The sequence below is a fragment of the Felis catus genome, chromosome A3 (genome assembly GCF_018350175.1).
Source record: "Felis catus isolate Fca126 chromosome A3, F.catus_Fca126_mat1.0, whole genome shotgun sequence".
Taxonomy (NCBI): domain Eukaryota; kingdom Metazoa; phylum Chordata; class Mammalia; order Carnivora; family Felidae; genus Felis; species Felis catus.
In genome coordinates, this window is record NC_058370.1 from 361649 (window position 1) to 382042 (window position 20394).

Consider the following 20394-nt stretch of genomic DNA (forward strand, 5'->3'; position numbering starts at 1 on the left):
AGTGTGGAGGCCACTCATTCTGTCTGAGGTCTGAAGAGAAGGGGCAGTGGGCAGACAGGGTGCAGTGGGGTCTCATACCAAGAGCAACCTCGGTTCTGCTGGCTCAGGCCACAGGCCACCTCTAGTCCCTGACTCAACGTGCTGAATTTGCCAGGAAGGACCAGAGTTAGACTCCAGGAGGGCCACCCGCAAGTGGGGAGCTCTTCCAGGCAGGGGGAGGGCAAGACACACATGCACAGACCCCAAGGGACCCCATGCACAGACACACGCCCCCGCACGCACAGGAGAGTGCATGCACAGCTGTGTGCACATTCTCACGGGCAACCCCTCAGCACACCTGTGCGCGTGCTCACCACACATACACACTACCAGATGGGCTCTGACAGGAGCGTCCAGGGAGGAAGAATGGGGTCAGAGTACAAGAGCACCTTGCCCCCTCGCGTGGTCATGGTCCAGGACTCAGGGATCGTGTCCCTAGGACTCTGAGGCCTGTGCTCCCCCTCCTACCTGCCCCCTCCACCCAGGACAGCCTGACTGCTCTCCACTGCAGGAAGGGGGTGCTGACAGATGGGTGGAATGGCCCACCACACTGCAGGCGGTCCCCGCATCACCACAACAGGGCCCCCAGGGCAGCTGCACGCTGTGGCCCGCGCACAGGGCACACACGGGGTGTAGCCACGCTCAAGGCCTGGGTCTCACCCCAGCCCTCACGCTTCCTGGCTGTGCCTCAGTCTCATCTACCAAACAGGGACAACAGGCCCTGCTGCACACGTACAGCGGGGTGCTGGGCCAGGGGCTGGTTCTCATTCTGTGCTAATGCTGACTGCCCCACCATGAAGGCCTTTCTGTATCCCCCCCCTGTCTGTTCTGCCAGGGTACCCCAGAGGCAAGGCCTGCTCTGGGGTCTCCTTGGTCCATCCACCCGTCAGAAAGGAGTATGTGAGGTGGAGCCCGACAGGCACCCTTGTTGGCCGGGCGCTCTGCGGGCTCTACTTCCACTCCTCCACAGACTATGATTGGGGAGGGGGTCACAGACACCTGGCTACCTATGCAGCTGTGGGCAGGGGAGTTCAGGATCAGGACCCTCTCCCTGGCAAGCAAACATACGGTCCCAGAGCACAAGACAGCGGATCCCTGACCAGCCTGTCCAGGCCCACAGAGGGGGCCGTGGCCACCCCTCCCAGGGCCGCAGGAAATGGCCTGGCCCCACTTGCAGCCAGGGCCAGCGACTCTGGCTTCCCTTCAGGCCCGTTTCCTTTATCCGGTTGTTTTGCTCTGAGTTCACAAAGCTCAGCCTTCCCTTCCCCTCCATTTCCACCCCTTCCCCCATTCCAGAGAGGAGCAGGACGGAAACCGGACATTTCAGGGCCCGGCAGAGCCCCTCCCCATCCACCCCCCCAAGCCTAGGGGAGTCCCATCCAGCGTCCCCACTCGCCCCCTGCTGCCTGAGGCTGGGAGCGCAGCTGGAAGGGGGTGGGGTGGGGTGGGGGCCGGCCTCGTCCAGGTGTGGCGGGTAGTCCTGGTTCCCCTACCAAGCGGCCTGTTGCCCCCAGCGCCCGCTCCTGGCCCAGGCCCAGATCCAGGGGTGGTGGGCCCCACCCCAGCAGGCGAAGAGAAGACCAGACCGAAGCACCAGCAGTTTATTGAGTCCTGGCTAGGTGCCTGGAGCACGTCCAGGGCCGTGACAAGGAGGGGCCTGGGCCCAGGAGTAAGCCAACAAGAGGGAGAGGAGGCAGTTGTCACCAAATGAAGCTCGTTCCCAGGCCCCGCGGCCCCGATGGCTCTTCTCCCGCCTGCGCAGGACGCGCTAGGAGTCCTCGGAGGCTGCTGCACGCAGCGCGAAGAGCTTCTCCCAGCAGGTGGCGACGGTGTCCAGGACACGCAGGAGGAGCCGCCTCCGGCTGTGGCTGCGGCTGCGGCGACTCCGAGGAGGGTGCCTCTTGGGCCACCGGCTCCTCCTCCGCTGTCAGGGGCAGAAAGGTCAGCGAGTGACCACGGTCTCTGCGCCCTCCCCTCCCCCTCCCAGATGGGGACACCGCGGGACGGTGGGAGGCTCAGGGGACCTGTGGAAGGGGAGGGACCCGGGTCTGGCCCCACACACCTGGCGCATCATCCAGCAGTGGCGCCGCATCACTGCTTCGGTGCGCAGGGCTACAGTCCACGCGGCTTTCTCCAGTGCCCCGCGGCGGTGGCCCCGGGCCACCACCCTGCGCAGGGTCCGACCCAGGGACGCAATGGACAGCAGGATATCGTGCTCCTGGGAAAGGAAGGGAGGAAATTGGGGGCTGAGGAGAGGAGCTCAACGGGGAGGCCCCGGAGGGGAACAGCGTGAGTCTCCCCCCATACCTTCTGGGCACCGCAGGAAGCTCCCACCCGATCCCGATCCCGCCATCCGAGGACTGCAGCTCCAGTCAGGTTTTTCTGGATGAAATGGAGGTGTCGGGAGCCTGGCCCGACCTGCCTCACAGCAGCCTGCAGGTCCTCAAAGATGACCACACGGTAGTGGCGGAGCACGTCAGGGATGCTGCAGGTGCGGAGCCCTGCCTGACCCGGTGCGAGCCCCAGCAGAGCCAGCAGGAGCGCCCAGAGTGCAGGCTTGGGAGGCACCTGGAAGGGACGCGGGGTCAGGGTGGGGTGCCCAGGCGGGCAGAGGAGACCTTCCCTACAGCAACCCCTCAGGCAATTTGCTTTGGACGGCCCCCTACCACAGCCACCAGGGACTCTCTGAACTACAGTAGAAAATGAAAGGTCACTGTGCCATTCATCGCCCAAGCATGGGTCTAGCAGGACAAACCCCTTCCTGTTTCAAGTCTGAGGGAAGGATAGATAGTAGGCCTGCGAACCAGACAGCTCAATGCTTGATGCATAGATTGGCGGGCTGGAGGATGGCCAGGGGTGAGGGTGAGGGTGGGGGGAGGCGGGCTGGGAAGGCAGGCCCACTGAGCCCTGAGGGGCCAAGAAGGAGACAGAGGGCTCCAGAGCAGGAACTCTGTGCTCTGTGTGCATGGGAACTAGGGGCTCACAAGACTGGAGGGCAGGGCTGACCCCTAGGTCTAGGGGTCCAGCGGGAAACACTACCTGCCGGTATGGCTACACCCCTGGCTATCCCCTAACTCAACCCCACACCTCCCAGACATCAGTCCCCACCAGACAGCCAGGCTCTCTCCTCCTGATGAGCACCCCCTGATCCCCAGAACGTTGCTCACCTCTGGGTCCCCAGAGCAGGGGCAGAACTAACCCACCCCCACAGCCGTGGGAAATGGGGTGCCCTTGTACCTCCAGCCCAACCAGGACAGGGGTGAGGGCTCAGAGCTCAAGGCCACACCCCTCTGAGGAGGGGAGGAAGTCTTGGGGAATCCCCCAGAGGCAAGGGAGAAAGGGGCCACACTGTGCCCCACCAGGCATCCCTTTCACGAGCCTCCCCCTCCAGAAGGGGCTGGCTTGGGGAGAAACCCACCACCACCCTCCCCCTAGAAGCCCAAACATCAAAGAGAAAGACCGGCTAGTTCCCAAACAGCGACTAGAAAATTAATCATGTGAACCCAGCGAGACGCAGGACTCGACTCGGCTTCCCAGCCCTGGGAGGGGAGCCTGACCGAGCTGGGGACCTGGGGTGCAGCGCTGGCAGGAGGAGTGGGTGCCTTTAGCTGTGGCCCCTCCTCAAATCTGCCCCCAGGCATGCTGGGGGTGGGGTCAGAGGTCACAGCAAGAACAAGAGCTGTGGGTGTGGAGAGCCGTCCACATGGGGGAGATTGGCTGCCCAGCTCTAGGAAGGCCTGCCTGTCCCCCACCCCAGCCAGTGAGAACCGAGCAGCCCTGGTACCGCCGGGCAGACCCCCACCCTTCCCCCCCCCCCCCCCCCCCCCACTGCCGGAAGGACAGGCAAGAGCACCCAGGGCCAGGCCTGCCAGGCCCTCCAGGCCAAGGTGACAGGAACCAAGGGAGGTTTCCCAGTAGGGGACAGACGCTCAAGCAGCCTCCCCTGGACTATGCTCGGTCCCAAACCCTCGACCAGAGTGAGCCCCCTCCCCACTGGCCCCACACTGCTCACCATGGGCCTCTGAGGGTGAGGCCCTCCCTCACTCCTGCCAGTGGGCCTTGCACATGATCCTGGGTCCTCAGGTAGGGAGTGCGGCTGCCACTCCAAGTCCTGCTCCAAGCCTGGCCAACAGGCTTCCCAGGACAGGACACAGCAGGGAAGGCTGGCGGCAGGCAGACAAGGCTTTTGAAGTTGGCTCCTCTGAGCAGAGGAGGGAGGGAGCGGGAGGGAGGCCCCACAACCCCAGCCCTACCCCCTCCCTCTCCCCACCTCCTATCCAATTGCTTCTTCAATTAACCTGACCCTGGAGCCCGGCAGCTGCGGGCTCTCTTCCCATCCAGCGGGTCTTGGATTGAGCCATTGGCCCAAGAAGGTCTGTACTGTCGAGGGGCGGGTGGGGTGGGGTGTCCAGCGAGCAATGCTGGGCCCGCCGGGGTAGGGGAGCCAGAAGAGGCCAGGGGCCTGTCTGCACCCTCCACTGGGGCCTTCCTCAGCAGTCAGCAGGTGCTGCCTCTCCCAGGAACCCAGCTGCCGGCAGAACCAGGTGAGCTGGACCTAACTCGCCACAGCCACCAGCCCCCACACCCTGATGTCCTGGGGGGGGGGGGGCCCTGCCCCAGCTGGTCCTGGTGAGGGGCTTCCCAGGCTTCTCCTACTGCTCATCCCTCCTGGGCCGAGGGGGTCTTTTGCTGGGGGAGGTCACGGCCACTCGCCCAAACAGGCTCTCAACCCTGCAAGCACCACCTCAGAACAAGGGCAGTGTGCAGAACCCGACTTGCCTTGAGCTGGAGCTCAAGAAATCCCAGCTGGAGACAAGCTGAGGTACATCTGTCCCAGGGAGAAAAGTCGTTTAACCACCTCAAAGCAAACAACCCCCACGCAAAGGAGGAGATATCCACACTGGATGATCCAGGTGCTCTGGAACATTCCAAGGGCTCTGCAGAAGGCCGCACCCGACACTGAGTTCAGAAATGTGTCCAGGAGAAGCCACATCCAACTCAGAGCACAGAAGGCTGCCAGCAGCCCCTGTGACTACAGCCAAGTCACCGTTCCTCCCTGGGCCTCGGTTTCTAGGTCTGTACAGGAATAGGCTGGCTTTCAGCCTCCTAAAACTCCAGGAGTATCTCTTCGATGTGATAAATGTACCGGGCCGGATCCCTCCCGCCTCCTCCATGAGACAGAAGGAAACCCCAAAGACCCTGTGAACCTCCCTGCTCTGCTCCTCAGGCCTGGCCCACCTCAAGTGAGAGGCAGAAGCAGCATTTCCAGATTCACAGTCTGGGAGTAGGATCCAGGCCACGGGGGTGGTCCCTCCCCTGCTCTGGGACGGCAGTGTCCTTGTGGCTCCCGGAACACCAGAGGCGGACCCGGCAGGGCCTGACTCTCTAGGCACAGCTGCCCGTGCCTCAGGTGCTGACATCGAGGCATGTGTTCCCCAACCTTGGCTGCCTTGAGGGGGCTGAGCCGTGGGTCAGCGACTGATCCCCACAACAGTCTCCTCATCGGTGTCACCAGGAACCAAGAGGCACCAAGCAGCCTGTCTGGAATCTTCTCTAACATGAGCGTGTGGGAACGGCTGCCAGCTACTCCCCTCGTCACCATACGTAACAAGGAGCATCTCCTCTCCTTGGCCCACAGCCTCTGGACAACCCACGACCTCTGGCCAGATGTCTGCAGCCATGGCTGACACACCCCTCCGAAGAGAATCTGCTGGTTTCCAGTTGAACACACACACAGGGGTCCAAAGTATGAGGAAGTCCTTTACCCTCACACAGCATAAACAGGGCAAATATGCTAAGTCTCCCAGGTTATGCATTTTTCAATTCAGAGATGAGGACTTACAGGTGTTTTAGAACAAAATTGATTATACATTATTGATTATAAAAATAATGCCATGAGCAAATATGAGAAAAGCTCTTACCGGTAACATTTCTTTCCGACACACACCCGAGGGGCCTTCCCGTGAGCCCCTAGCAACACACTTGGGAGCCACTTTAGGAAGTTGGGCCCGCTGTCTGCACTCACGCAGGACGGTCACTTACCCGGGCAGGCAGACCTGGGAGATGCCCGGGGGAGCCCCAGCTGTTCCCAGAACGTGCACCGCCCCTCCCTTCCCACAGAATCTCAGGGGGTCCCACGGCTTCCCCTGCAGGGTTCAGGCTGTCTCCAAGAGCCCTAGTGAGCCCAGGACGCCGCCTGAGAGCACACGGGGGCAGCCAAAGCACCTACGGGAAGGCAGGGGAGAATGGCGCAGACAAAACCAGCAGGTCACCAACCCCAACAGGCTATCTGGAAAACCTTTAATTAAAGAGCAGGATGGGTGGCTCAGGGCCCCTTCCACCCCCTTGTCACTACCACACGCTCCTCTACGCGCTGTCCTGAGGGCTGCCCCCTACAGGCACCGGAGGATCAGAAGGTGTTCTTGATGTGGGCTGCCACCAGCACTAGGATCTCCCCAATCTTCCTCTGCCAGTTGGCGATGTCCTTGGACACAGCACACCACAGCTCCCCGTGCCGTGGCTCCGCGTTCTCACAGCGCCTCCTCACCTCCTCCCGCTGCTCCTGGGCAAGGACCACAGGGCACTTGAGACGGGGCTCCTCCCAGGCTGCCCCTCACACGCGCCCCACCACGCTCGCCCGGCCCCACGGCCCTGGACCTGGAGGGCAGGGGGGCACAAGTGGTGTCTGAGGTGCCCCGCTGCAGCGCTGATGGCACGCAGGTGCTGAGCCCAGTCGAGACCAAGTGTGTGCCTCACACAAGTACCCCAAGCAGCTTCCCAGACCCCATGGGCACGGCTTCCACTTCCCATGGGGACTCCAGGACAGCTGTGACAACACTAGGCATTGTGGAGGGTGGGGGGGGGATGCTGCTGCCCAGGCCCCCCCAGGCTCATGTCCAGTAGGACAGAACTCGCCCAGGCATGACAATCATCAGGGCTTGAATCCCATCCCCATTTCTACTGTGACCCAACGCCCCAGTCACCAACCAACTCATCAGAGATGCTAATAGACCACTTAAAATCACCCAAACATCTACATTTCAGGTTAAGAGGCTAAAGGCTGTAATGAGAAAGCAGACGCAGAAGCAAATACCGTCAGGAGGGACCCCTGTGCCTCTCCCCTCCACCCACTCTTTGCCCAGAGGTGGGGGTGGAGAGCAGCAGGCAGCCGCAGCAGCACCTCACCTCTGTGCCATGCTGCAGCTCAAACTTGTAGAAGAACGCCCAGGCGTCCCCCAGGTCCGAGTCGATCTTCACCGTGCGGTGGAACCACTCCCTGGCCTTGGTGATCTTCCGCTCACTCCAGAACAGCCTGTCCGCAAGCATAAGTTCAGGGACCCAGCGTAAGTGGCCACGTCTGATGGTGCCTGAGGGGTGGTGGGGAGCCAGTTCTGGCAACATCAGGTCGATCCTCTCCCTGGCGAGCCCCTGAGCTCCCAACAGGAGAGCTGAGGAATGGGGCCTGGCTACCTGGGTATCGCTCCCACCACTAACCTGCAACTGTCCTTCAGGAGTCTAATCAGACTGTTTCTTAAAAAAGTCCACACAGAGCAAGAATTTCAAACTCCTTTAAGTTATTAGTTTCCTCTGGGTAAGATACAAGAAGATGAAAGGAAACCTTACAAAAAGTTAAGACTTTGATTAGGGAAAGTTCAGTGAAGTCAGCTCCTCAATAGATTCCTTCTGGAGCATCTGCCCCACGATGCAGTCCCTGGCAGGGACCCAGCCAGCACGGACAAGCTGGGCCTCGGCTCAGCACCAGAACTCGGGCCCACAGCAAACGCAGACACCTGCAAACCAGGCCCACGCTGGAAGCTTCAAGCGAGGACACCAGAAACCCACTGAAGGACCTGTGAGCACCCTCCCCCACACGCCAGGGAAGGCGGAAGGCAAGAGGGGGGAAGGACACTGGGGCAGCACTCTTTGACAGCTGAGACCCTGAGTGGCTTCCACCATCCGCCCAGTCCCGGTGTCCTCTGTGGCCACAGGCACAAAAGCAGACCGCCACACCACTGACACGCCATTCAGGGCGGCTGTGTGGGCTGGTCTCAGTTACAAAACGGAGTAATTTCATGCTCTGATAGCTTGATTGTTTTTTAAGCCCTGTGGTATTCTTAATTGCTGGGTGTTAGATAAACTATGACTTAAAGAGCACAAACTCAGATAGCAGGTTCACAGGACACCAACCTGGGAACAGCAAGGAGTGACTTATTTGCTTTAGCAAAGCCTTTTATGAGGTTTTACGGCTGCCCTATCAGAGCATCAAACAGCGCAGCCCTTCTGGGAGGCGGAAGCCCAGGGCAGAAGGGGGCCCCGGGCGGGCCCAAGCCGGGCCTCAGGAGCCGGAGGGAAGCCTCCACGTGCAGCGTCCTCAGCCTCAAAGCAGCTGGAGGGGAGGTGCCCGGGAGGACCTGAGGAAGTGGGGCCGACACCACCTGCGCATGCCTCGGGATGGGCCAGACTCCCGCTTGGGCAGCAACAGCACGCAGGGGTTCCTGGGCACATATGCCACCTCCGCAAGGGGAGGCCTGAGCAGCAGTCCCGGGAACCCAGCCAAGGCTCCTTCTGATGCCCCCCACTGCAAACGCAGTCATCTCCCGGCCTCCTCTGAGCACACGCAGCCCCCACCCTGCTCACAGGCCCCCCACGCGTCAGCCGTAACCTCGCTTAATCTTGCTGAGGCCCCAAACTCCCTCCCATACCTCCCACACCGCAGGCCACCCCAGGGAGCCTCTGACCCAGCACCCAACGTATGAGCTGATGGTGTGAGGTCACTCGCTGACCTCCTGTTGCCCTTGAGACCATGCAACCCAAAGGAAAGATGGTCTCTGGCATGGCCATCTCCACACCTGCAGGCACACTGATTGGGCCTGACTGATGGACCCTGGATCGTCCCCAAGGTCACCAAGGTGAAAGTGTCTGCTTTCTCACGATAACACGAGAAAGATAATTTCCTTGCTTATAGCCCTTTGAGCCAAAGGAGTCTTGCTTACTAAATTCCACGTGGACCAAGGTCACCAAGTTTGTCTCTGTCTTTCGATGTAGGACACATGTACGTGTAAACCAAGAAGTGCCCAGACTGAGAGCAGTCCCGTCAGAAGGAGCCCAGGACAGAGGGAAGGAGGGCAGGGCTCAGAGGAAGCAGCCTATCTGTGGGTCAGGGGCAGCGCAGACCATTGGGACAGCACCTATCCGCATGGCCTCTGCCTGGAGATGTGCCTGCCTTGGGTCAAAGCAGAAGTGCTTCATTGTGGAATGCTGGTGGCCAAGGACCCTAAGAGATCCCATCAGGTCCCGAAGGGTCAGCAACCCCACAAGGGCCCCTCACTCACTTGGCCACAGCCAGGAGCACGTGGGGGTCGTGCTCACACTTCTTCAGGGCGTCGACACTCTTGGTCTTCCTCTGGGGCCTTGCCTCAAGAAAAATGGCTTCAGACCACAGGACACCTAAAATTCAGACACAAGGATGCCACAACTCAGACCCCCACCTCTGCTTTCAGACACGGCCCATCCGTGCATAGGCTGCCCCGAGATGGGCCTGCCAACATTCTAACCCGGGGTGTCCTCAGACCACGGCTACGGCCTCCCACATGTCTGGGGGAGAGCCGCAAAGGCTGCACTGACCACCTGCCCCACAGCAGCTCTGATGGCACAGGCCAGACAAAGTTCTGGCAATGACTAGGTAGGCAGTACCCAAAACCTTCAAGGTTCACTCCCACTGACTCCATAATTTCATATCTAACGATTACAACAAAAAAATCAGAAATACTAACAAAGATTCAAATTGACCAATAGATGCGTCGTAGATTTCTGGTATATATCTACACAGGCACTTTCAACTTTAAAACAAGTCCCGGGGCGCCCGGGCAGCTCAGTCGGTTAAGCGTCCGACTCTTGATTTCAGCTCAGGTCGTGATCTCACGGTTTGTGGGTTCGAGCCCTACGTCGGGCTCTGCAATGACAGTGGAGCCTGCCTGAGATTCTCTCTCTCTCCCTCTTGCTCTCTGCCTCTCCCCCACTTGCCCTCTCTCTCTCTCTCTCTCTCTCTCTCTCTGTCTCTCAAAATAAAACAAGGGACAACACTAAACACACAGGACTTGGGTTTTGTGCAGGAACACAAGTTATGACAATACAAATAAGTCAAAAGTGACTTAAAGGTGAGTTTTAATATATATATATTTTTTTACCCCAAATCTGTTCACAGTGCATGTATGTTTAAATGCAAAGTGGGGCGCCTGGGTGGCGCAGTCGGTTAAGCATCCGACTTCAGCCAGGTCGCGATCTCGCGGTCCGTGAGTTCGAGCCCCGTGTCGGGCTCTGGGCTGATGGCTCAGAGCCTGGAGCCTGTTTCCGATTCTGTGTCTCCCTCTCTCTCTGCCCCTCCCCCGTTCATGTTCTGTCTCTCTCTGTCCCAAAAATAAATAAACGTTGAAAAAAAAAATTAAAAAAAAAATAAATGCAAAGTAAGATAACAGAAGTTAAGTTTCAGAAGAAAAAGTAATGGTAGTGAACCAGAACACGAAGTCAAACCCACAACAACTGGGACTGGGGATTTAGTTCAAATGTCTGAAAGATCAGGTGCAGCTGAAACTCCGACAAACAAAACACTTTAATAGGGTGTCTGAACCCCGAGACCCACTCCCCCAGGAACTGCTGCTGCCTGGCAAGTCTGGGAAGCCGGGAAGTCCCTTACCGGAGTTGGGGCACTCCTGGAGCGCCTTGGCCATGAGCGTGTTGGCGATGTTCTTCAGCCCTGCGCGGTACTCCAGCCTGACAGACTCCAACCTGAGGAGAGAGGCCCAAAGGACAAGTCAGACCCCGTCCACTGAAGCCCACTGGCAAGCCTAACAGTTCTCGAAGCTCCTGGGAAGCCACCGTGGCCAGAGCCACCTGCCCTGCCAAGCAGAGCTCGTCCACCAGAGACGCAAGGCACTCGTGCCCACCCCGCCATCAGGCCTGCCAGCAGCCACCCTAGCCGAGGCCTGGACCCTGACATCACGTAGGCACAAGCAGACATGGAGGGCGAGGGCATGCTGGTGCTCCCAGGATGGCTGGGCACCACAGCAGCGGCATCCAGGACCTGCCCAACTCTCTGGGGTCTCCTTTGGCAACAGCTACACTGCAGCCCTGCGACGCTGTTTCCTACAGACAGAATGCCATCCTCGCCTGACAACTTCCTGTTCACCCTTAAAGCCCTGTCCAGATGCCACCACCGCTGTGGGATGCACTTCCTCGGCCTCATCCATCCCTGATCCCCCATCGTTAGCTCCTGGCTCCCCTGGGCGCCTTCTACTAGAGCACGAATGAAACTGCACCCCACTATGTGCAGGCCTGTTTGTAAATGGAGCCCATCCGAGCTGGACCCTCCCAAGACAGGGACTGTGCTTCCTCCCAGCCAGCACCTGCCACCCTTCTCACGGAGCCTGAGCTGGAAACGCTGCACAAATGAGTCTGCACGAGCGACTGAGGGAGCAGAGCCCCTCTGAGGGGCGAGCCCGGCTCGCCGGGACTCACCACAGGCCGGGGTTCTTTGGGTTCTTCAGGCGAGACTTCTCCAAAATGGCCCGAGCGCGGGTCAGCTGCCCAACCTTCTCCTCCAGCCGAGAAAGCAAAAGCCATAGAGGGGTGGAGTGGGGACATTTTTTCAACTGCAGCAACAAAGAAGAGAGGGATTGGCTGGTGTCAGGGAGGGGCTGTGACAGCTGTGGCAGGCTCCTGGGCCGGGAGTCAGGGATGCCTATGTCCACAGCCACCTGCCCATTTCAGGTCTGGGTGTGGGGTTTCACGTGCACGGCAGTGCTGTGTACAAGCGTATGTTTACTATGTGGCTGTGCACACATGCATGCGTGTGGGGCACACACACGGCAGCCTGTACGTTAACTGTGCTATAACCCGCACTTGACTGAATATGGGGCACACAGCTCTGTGGAAGGAAAAACACGGGTCTGAGTGAGGGGACCAGGGTCTGGCCCTGCTACCACGCTACCAGCTGGGGCCCAAGTGAATCACTGCCCGCTGGGCCTCCAATTCCTGAGCAAGGCGAGGCGTAATGACACCCTGAGGCCAGGCGTCCAGTCTACAAGAGTCAGCTCGTAGCTGCAGCCAGGGGCACCAGCTCACCCCCTGGCTGTAGGCTTCCCGAGCCTTCTCCACCAACTCCTCCTGCTCCTCGATCTGCCCCTTCATCATCCACAGCTTAGGGAAGTCCTCATAGTGCTTCAGGGCCTCCTCACACAGCTCCTGGGCAGCCGCAATGTTCCCCAGCACCCACTCCAGCTTCACAGACTTCATGAACACCTGCAAGACAACCAGACACGCTGTTAAGCAGCCCCTGCTCCCGCCCTGGCCACCTGTCTGGACGGCACGGCGACGTCTAGCACTGTGCCCTGGAAGGACGGCACCTTCACAATACACGCTTTACACTACAGCTCCCCTTAAATGCCACTCATCCTGCTGTGTTTTATGGACCCCTGTAAGCTGTTTCACATCCTTTGGAACAAGGTGGGCGTCGAAAACCACAAATACGGGGCGCCTGGGTGGCTCAGTTGGTTGAGCATCCGACTTTGACTCAGGTCATGATCTCACAGCTCGTGGGTTCGAGCCCCGTGTTGGGCTCTGTGCTGACAGCTCGGAGCCTGGAGCCTGCTTCCGATTCTGTGCCTCCCTCTCTGTCCCAACCCACTCGCGTTCTGTCTCCGTCTCTCTCAAAAATAAATAAACGTCAAAAACACAAATACACCTCACAGTCAAGTATGAACCAATAAGCCAAGAGTACCACAGCTTTAGGTGGCACCTCGCACCTTCCGGACACCACAGGCCCCAGGGACCCAGTATGGCCCCAACGCCCTGCTCACCCGGGCGGTGGGTGCGCTGCTCCGCGCCTTGGCCAGTAGCCGCCGGGCACGCTCATACTCATTGTTCTCGGATTCCAGCTTCACAGCGGCCAGCCAGATCTCCTCGCTGTTGGGGTTGGCCTGGAGGGAGAGATGGGATCAGAACAAAGTGGCCAGGGCTAGATTATACTTAATCAAGAGCAGCTAGCCTGGGCACCAGGCCGGGCCTCACTCTGCTGCAGGGCAGTCTGATTCCAGGGCTAACAGATGACAGAGCAGGGTCCGGCCCAAGAGTGCTGACCCACCTGAAAACAAGCCAGCCCATTTTCTAGGCACTCAGGCAACACCACCAGCAGCTGGAGAGCCGTCTTCTCCAGGACCCACCCTGAGCTGCAGCCAGGGGCACCGGCTCACCCCCTGGTTGCAGGCTTCCCTGAGTGGCCTCTCAAAGCCGGAACGGCTCGCTCAGGTTCTAACCATGTGGATCTGCCATACCCAACCCTGTTCCCAAGCCTGGTGACAAGGGACTGGCCATCTCGGTGTGTCTGTGTGAGCAGGAAAGAATGATGCCCAGGGCATCACTGATGGCGTGGAAGGCTCCCAAGGGCTAGGACTGGGCCACGTACCAGCCAGAATCCAGCAGACACACGGGTGCTACGCTCGCGGCCTTCTGAAAGCACACTCGCCTGGCTCATCACAGACCTCATCAACAGCCCGAGAGTGACCAGCAGGGAAAGGAGAGGGCACCTGGAGGGTGGTGCTGGGGACTGGCAGCGGTGCCCAGGCAGATGGCGGGAGAATGCTGTGATGGCTCAGACAGAAGGAGCGTCCTGAACATGTGACTGTCCTCCAACGGACAGGAAAAAGCAAAAGGCCAGATACCAGCCAGGCTCCTCTCGTGGCATTTACTCAGGGAAGGACAAACTTAATTACGCTAGTCAGGGTTACAACAACACACTGATGTTTACACAGCACTCAACAGTTTATAAACATGGCTGCTACGAGCACTGAATAACATGAGAAGTGTTGAATTGCTGTATTGCACACTTCCCAAAACTAACATAACACCGTGGGGGGGCACCTGGGGGGCTCAGTTGGTTACGTGTCCGACTTTGGTTCAGGTCATGCTCTCGCGGTTTGTGGGTTTGAGCCCCACGTTGGGCTCTGTGCTGACAGCTCAGAGCCTGAGCCTGCTTTGGATCCTGTGTCTCCCCCTCTCTCTGCCCCTCCTACGCTAATGTTCTGTCTCTCTCTGTCTCTCAATAATAAATAAACATTAAAAAAAACCCAAAAACCAAAAACCAAAAACACCGTGGGTTAGCTCTGCTGGAACGAAAGTTAAAACACATTAAGCATGCTAACTGCTAACCGCACGCTGCCCGGGTCATGACACCAGCCCAAAGAGAAGCTTGGCTAGGTGTAGCTGTCTGAATGTAATCCCAACCACCTAAGGGCCCAGCAGCACCAGGAGGCCCACGAGTGGCCTCTGTGCGCATCCTGTGTTCAGAGTACAGGGACGGAACAATCCAATTCTCACATGTGCTCTCCTGTGAGAAATGGCTGTATCTGGCTACTGCTCCACTCGCCTGGGGAATGTCGCCTGCTTGCCCCGTGCTCTGTGTTCTGGAATATTTGGCCCATGGTTACACTGAATGGCCATGACCAAGAGGTAGGTCTGCCAGCTGGCCATTCTCCTACTCTTGGGCCCCCTCAGGACCCCAGCTGTCCGTAGAGCAGCCGAGTCTGGTGCGTCAGGACCAACTCACTTCTCCTCTCTCAGGTCAGCTCCCGTCAATGAGCAGGGGGAGGGCTCAAGGGCACACGCACGCTGCAGCCCTCGGGCCTCGACAGGCACTGAGGTGGGGGTTCAAGTGCACACGCCCCCTGGCAGCCCAGCGGACCCCTCAACCCACCTGGAAGGCCAGAGCCAGGATGCTCCTTGCCGCAGGCACATCCCCCGCCAGCCACTTGGACTTGGCGCCCATAAGCCACAGCACCTCCGCTTTGGGGCAATGGGCCACAGCCCTCTGCAGGAGTGCCTCCAAGGACTCCCTGAAAGACAGAGGGCCACAGTCACCACCAGAGCATGCAGGGTGCTCACAGCGTCAGCCTGGGTGCTGAAAAGACAGTTACTGCTCCAAAGTTCGGTGCTATAAATGATTTACCAAATTTTACGATGGGGAGAGTGTGGGGAAATCTTTTCTCTTCATAAAGGTTCTAAAATCAACTACCGAGGAGGGTGCTACAAAGCATGCATTGTTAAATAGCTAAGCCTGATGGAGGAACTTCTCAAGGGACCCTTTCATAGCCATGGGTCCTGAGGGGAGTGACAACTTCACAGTCTGGGTGACAGGAGAGCTCTTTTCATCTTTAACCACAGATCTGCTGATAAAGATTATGACCCAGAATCTGTTCTCTGGCATCCAAAGAAATGGTCTTATTGGAAGAAACTTCTTTTGGTCACTACCGAGCAAGAATACCGCCAGCCTGGGTATCAGGTGGGAAGCCCCCAACCCTCAGGCGGCCACCACCCCTGTTGCACCGCCCGGCACACAAGCTCTCTGGGCCTCGGCAGCAAGACGAAGGACTCACTCTGTGTGGAGAGAAGCCCAAGAGAGTCTGCAGCATGCTTCCCAGATGACACCAGAGCCAGGACCCCAGACCCTGAGCCCCTCGTGCCACTCCATGCCACGAGTCAGCCGGACAGGAAGGGTGCCAGAGCCGGGGAGGGGGCTGCCCCACGCCCAGGGCCCAAGAGGAGCAGTGCCAGTGAGGCACGTCCACAGACCACACCCAGCAGGAGAGGCCCTGCTCCGGACTTGGGACGGTCACGGGTGAACTTGTACAGGGTGAGCCAGCACGGTCATCTCAAAGCAGCCTCAGATGAGTCCACTCCAAAACACTAAACCAGATGGTGAGAGTGGGGAGGAGACAAAAGCCTCAGCAACACACATGGGAAAACACCCTGACCAGACTGAGATTCAACAATGCCGGGAAAGGAAAGAGAAAGGGGCTGGATGCTCCCAGCAAAAGCCCTGCTGGAATGAGCAAGGCCTGTCCCCCCGCCCCAGCACAGGAAAGAGCAGCGGAGGGCCTGGGTGGAGAGTGCACAACATGAGGCTGATACCCTGGAGAGGCACCCCTTGAACACCAGAAATTGCAACACCTAATTCAATCAGCAGTTACAGCCAGTAAGGCAGACCCAAAAGGTTTTTTCAATTAAAGAATACAATTAGAGAAAATTGTCAAGGACCTCCTCGGAGCACAAAAACTAGCCTAAACCCAAAGTCAGCAGAGCTTAAATGAAAACCATGCCTGCCTGGGCCCAGATGCCGCACCGCCCACACTGCTAAATCCAGTGCTGGCACAGACGTGGAGCTTTAGAACCCTGCCTCGCCCCAGGCACCCTTGGGCCACCAGGCGTCTGCCAACGCAGCTGTAGGCACTTCTGCACAAATGCCCTCAGCGTCTCAGTTTCTCAACTATAAAAGAGTGATAATCCTATCTGGTACAGAAGGAGCCATAAAGACAGATCTCAAAGTCTCAAGTGCAGTAGAAGATTCTGTCCCTCATTGCAGAGGACTGGATCTCAAGTTTAGGTCCTTGCCCACCTATGGGGAGGGGAGGTTTCAACTCAGCTCTGCCCAACCTGGAGTCGGAAGGCCAATGGGCACACGGAGTGGAGCGCGCCACCAGGCACCTGGGGCCCAAGCACATACCTGGTGCCATGGTTCTTCTCGAAGTACGCGGCTCTCAGCCACACACTCTTCTTGCTGGGGAACACTTGCAGGGCGTAGGCATAGATAGCTCGCGCACACTCCAGGGCATTGTGGGCCACACACTAGAGCAGAAAGATAAGGGTGAGAGTGGGCAGCCCAGCCCTGGCCTCAGAGCAGGAGGCACGACGGCCCGTCTGCTCAGAACCACACCGTGGGAAACACGACCCGGGAGAGCGAAACCCCAGGAGGATGGGGAGTGAAACACACGGGGCCCGGCATGGGGCGGTCTGCCAGCCCTCATACACAGCAGGAGCTGGTGCAGGGGAACAGCAGCCGCCAGCCGCAGGGGAGAGCTGACCACACACCACACACGTTGGTTCCTCTCTGAACTCAGGGTTAAGTGTATGTTCTCCCTTATAAAAGCCATGCTCGTTAGAAACCTGTAAAACACAGATGAGCACAAAGAGAAAGAAAGCATCTATCCACCTGAATGGCTGTGAACGGGTGTGGGCTCTGATGCGGGGAACAGAAAAACCCTGGAGCCTGAGACCGTGGCGATGGCCGCACAACACCGTGAGTGTGCTAGACGCCATGGAATCACATGCTTCCAAGTGGCAAGAATGGCAAACCTTATGATATGTGTATTTTACCACAATAAAAAATGTAGCTTACGGGGCACCTGGGTGGCTCAGTTGGTTAAGCGTCCGACTCTTGAGTTTGGCTCAGATCATGATCTCACAAGTTCGTGAGATCGAGTCCCATGTTCAGGCTCCGCACTCACAGTGTGAAGCCCGCTTGGGGTTCTCTCTCTCCACCCCTCCCTCACAGACAGAGAGCACTGTCTCTCAAAGATAAATGAACTTGAAAGAAAGAAAGAAAGAAAGAAAGAAAGAAAGAAAGAAAGAAAAAGAAAGAAAGAAAGAAAGAAAGAAAGAGAGGAAGGAAGGAAGAAAAAGTTTTCTTTTTTTTTTAATGTTTTATTTATTTTTGAGAGAGAGACAGACAGAGAGAGGGAGAGAGGGAGAGAGAAAGCTAGGGAGGGGCACAGAGAGAGGGAGATACAGAATCTGAAGCAGGCTCCAGGCTCTGAGCTGTCAGCACAGAGCCTGACGCGGGACTTGAACTCACGAATCGTGAGATCATGACCTGAGCCAAAGTCAGACGCTGAACTGACTGAGCCACCCAGGTGCCCTAGCTTTCCTTCTTAAAAAAAAAAAAAAAAAAAAAAAAATGCAGCTTAAAAAAGAGAAAGAAAGAACCCATCCACTCAAACAGAACTTCCATAAACACTTGCTGCTACTTTCTCTGGATGTTTTTTTTCCTTATTGAAGAATGACTTTAGGGGGGCCTGGGTGGCTCAGTCGGTTAGGCATCTGACTTCGGCTCAGGTCATGATCTCATGGTTTGTGGGTTTGAGCCCCACGTCAGGCTCTGTGCTGACAGCTTGGAGCCTGGACCCTGCTTTGCAATCTGTGTCTCCCTCTCTCTCTGCCCCTTCCCCACTCATGCTCTGTCTCTCTCTCTCTCTCTCTCTCTCTCTCTCGCTCTCGCTCTCAAACATAAATAAGCATTGAAAAAAAAAAAAAAGACAGAAAGAATGACTTTATTCCCTGGTTGGAATCAAGCAACACAAGAAAGCCAGTCGCTCTGTGAAAGCCATCTCTTGAGAAGGTCACGAGCCAGGGACGCTCACTGGAACGGGCTGACCCAGGGGAAAGGCCAGTGCGCCCCATACTCAACACCAGATGCTCGCGGACCACCTGAGAAACGTGCCGCCCTAAACACACTGCACACGCAGGAAGCGTTCTCATACCAAGAAAGGGTTTTGTATTCTGAGGTAAGTGAAAAGCCACTAGGAACTGTGTCGGAAACAAAGTTTTGCAGCAACGATCATCAAAATGTCACGGATGGAACCAGACAGGCACCTCACAGAGCCAGCCAAGGCCACTTCCCAGACTGACAGCTGCATTCTCCAAGAGAACGGCTATAAGCCTCCTGTTGCACAAAGACCACCATGTGGAAATGGGTGTGGAGTTAAAAAAACAGGGATGCAGCTTCGACCTCCTTGTTCAGACTGGGTTCCTTCTTGGTCACGTGGCCTCAATCTGACTCAAGCACCACAGAAACCAAGAAGGGCCCCGCCTCGGGCGTGTCCTGACCAGTAGTGACTGAAAAAGTGACAGAAGATGCCAAATGAGGATTAGACCCCATACAAACTGGTCTGTACTCTTTGTGACTTTTGACCAAGGTCCTGGAGGCCGGTTACAAAGATTTTCGGGCATCCGTGGCCCCACTGGATCAAGTGACAGCCCACCAGGGGTCTCAGGTGTGGGTGAGCCAGGCAGGGCCCCGTGGGGTGGGAGTATTACAAAAACACTTCGCTCTTCTGAGCACAGAGACTTGAGCTCTTACTCCAGAATTGCACAGCTTTGTGAAAGACAGCCGTGTTGTTCTACGACACGTGCAAGAGACAATAAAAAAGAAAAAGAAAATCTGAAATGGTTCGTGGGCTTCTGCTCCCACAATCTGTCATCCATAGGGCAAGGTCTATCCCCCCTCCGCTCCTCCCCTCGCCAGGCCTCCTATGCTGTCAAAGCAATAAGGAAAATAAAATGAAGTGAAGTGTTTAACTCCATATGCAGAATAAAAAGGGGCTCGACAACAAGAAACTAGGATTCTTTGGCATATTTGGGAATCTCCTTTCGATACAGACACTGAGCATATTTGTTACTCTTTATACTTCTTTGCGTCTTAAATGTTACATAATGAAAAGCTTTTAACACCCATCACGGTTGGCCTGTGTCTCGACTCGCCTAAAGAACCAAGGTATATTTGGTGTGCACTAGACCATCGGCAGGCCACAGGCCCCTGGAAGTGCATGGCATGGCCAGCACCTGTGCCCTGGGTCATAGCACATGTGGCGCTCACGAGGTTATGTGAGCTCCACACCGGTGATGCCATCAGGGGCTATAATCTCCCAGAATGGAGTAGGGATCCTTGGCCTCTCCTAACAGAAAGAAACAAATACCCACGTGAATAAGGGAAAGGTCATTACTGTAGAATTCCAACTAATAAACTCTAATAAAATACAGAAGAAACGGTGTTGAGAAAAGCACTATTTGGCACCTGGGGGGCTCAGTCAGTTAAGTGTCCGACTTCGGCTCAGGTCATGATCTCGCAGCTGGTGAGTTTGAGCCCCACGTTGGGCTCTGTGAGGACACCTCAGAGCCTGGAGCCTGCTTTGAATTCTGTCTCCTGGTCTCTCTGCCACTCTCCCGTTCATGCTCTGACTCTCTCTCTCAAAAATAAACATTAAGAAAGAAAAGAAAAGAAAAAAAGAAAAGAAAAGAAAAGAAAAGAAAAGAAAGAGAAAGAAAGAAAGAAAGAAAGAAAGAAAGAAAGAAAGAAAGAAAGAAAGAAAGAAAGAAAGGGAAAGAAAGAAAGAAAAGCACTATTTGGCAAATACCATAGTAACTGATACAGGACAAAAACATCATTAATGGGCCTGCAAACTAGTAGGTCAGAGTTTGGCAAGAAACAGGATGTTTCATCTCAGAGTGCCTCCCCACAAGGCACTTATTCATTAGAAAGGAGAAAAAGAGTAACCTTCCAGTGGAGAAACCTGATGGATGCCACTTGAGCTGCTCAGAGTTGAACGGGCACAGGCACCTACCAACACAACCTGCCAGGACACAACATCCCACAAAGATGCAGAACCCTAACCCCAATGTGGGGACGCATCATGGAGACCCAAATCAGGGGGCCACAAAGTCACAAAGTCAATCAGGGGGCCAGAAGTCAGA

At 56.9% G+C, this 20394-nt stretch overlaps 2 protein-coding genes across 2 annotated transcripts in view; both read right to left on the bottom strand.

Moving 5' to 3' along the window:
* Window positions 1-1624: 1624 nt before the first annotated feature.
* Window positions 1625-6161, bottom strand: CA3H20orf204 (chromosome A3 C20orf204 homolog). The gene is made up of 4 exons (XM_045053351.1): window positions 4052-6161; window positions 2347-2607; window positions 2102-2257; window positions 1625-1963 (listed from the first exon to the last, which is right to left on the bottom strand). The coding sequence occupies exons 1-4, from the start codon at window positions 4052-4054 to the stop codon at window positions 1808-1810; spliced, it is 576 nt and encodes a 191-aa protein (XP_044909286.1). The 5' UTR covers window positions 4055-6161; the 3' UTR covers window positions 1625-1807.
* A 157-nt stretch (window positions 6162-6318) lies between these two features.
* PRPF6 (pre-mRNA processing factor 6) overlaps window positions 6319-20394 on the bottom strand; it is a 48419-nt gene continuing 34343 nt past the window's right edge. The window contains exons 13-21 of the mRNA XM_023250933.2: window positions 16592-16713; window positions 14786-14924; window positions 12894-13013; window positions 12160-12336; window positions 11554-11687; window positions 10733-10824; window positions 9372-9486; window positions 7225-7351; window positions 6319-6601 (exon numbers count right to left, since the gene is read on the bottom strand). Coding sequence (XP_023106701.2) covers window positions 6449-6601; window positions 7225-7351; window positions 9372-9486; window positions 10733-10824; window positions 11554-11687; window positions 12160-12336; window positions 12894-13013; window positions 14786-14924; window positions 16592-16713 — 1179 coding nt within the window. The 3' untranslated portion in view covers window positions 6319-6448. The remainder of the gene's footprint in view (window positions 6602-7224; window positions 7352-9371; window positions 9487-10732; window positions 10825-11553; window positions 11688-12159; window positions 12337-12893; window positions 13014-14785; window positions 14925-16591; window positions 16714-20394) is intronic.

Coding starts and splice junctions, on each gene's coding strand:
- CA3H20orf204 (XM_045053351.1), bottom strand. Junction 2,258..2,346: donor CTTCCTGCGGTGCCCAGAAG/GTATGGGGGGAG, acceptor TTCCTTTCCCAG/GAGCACGATATCCTGCTGTC. Junction 1,964..2,101: donor ACTGCTGGATGATGCGCCAG/GTGTGTGGGGCC, acceptor TGCCCCTGACAG/CGGAGGAGGAGCCGGTGGCC.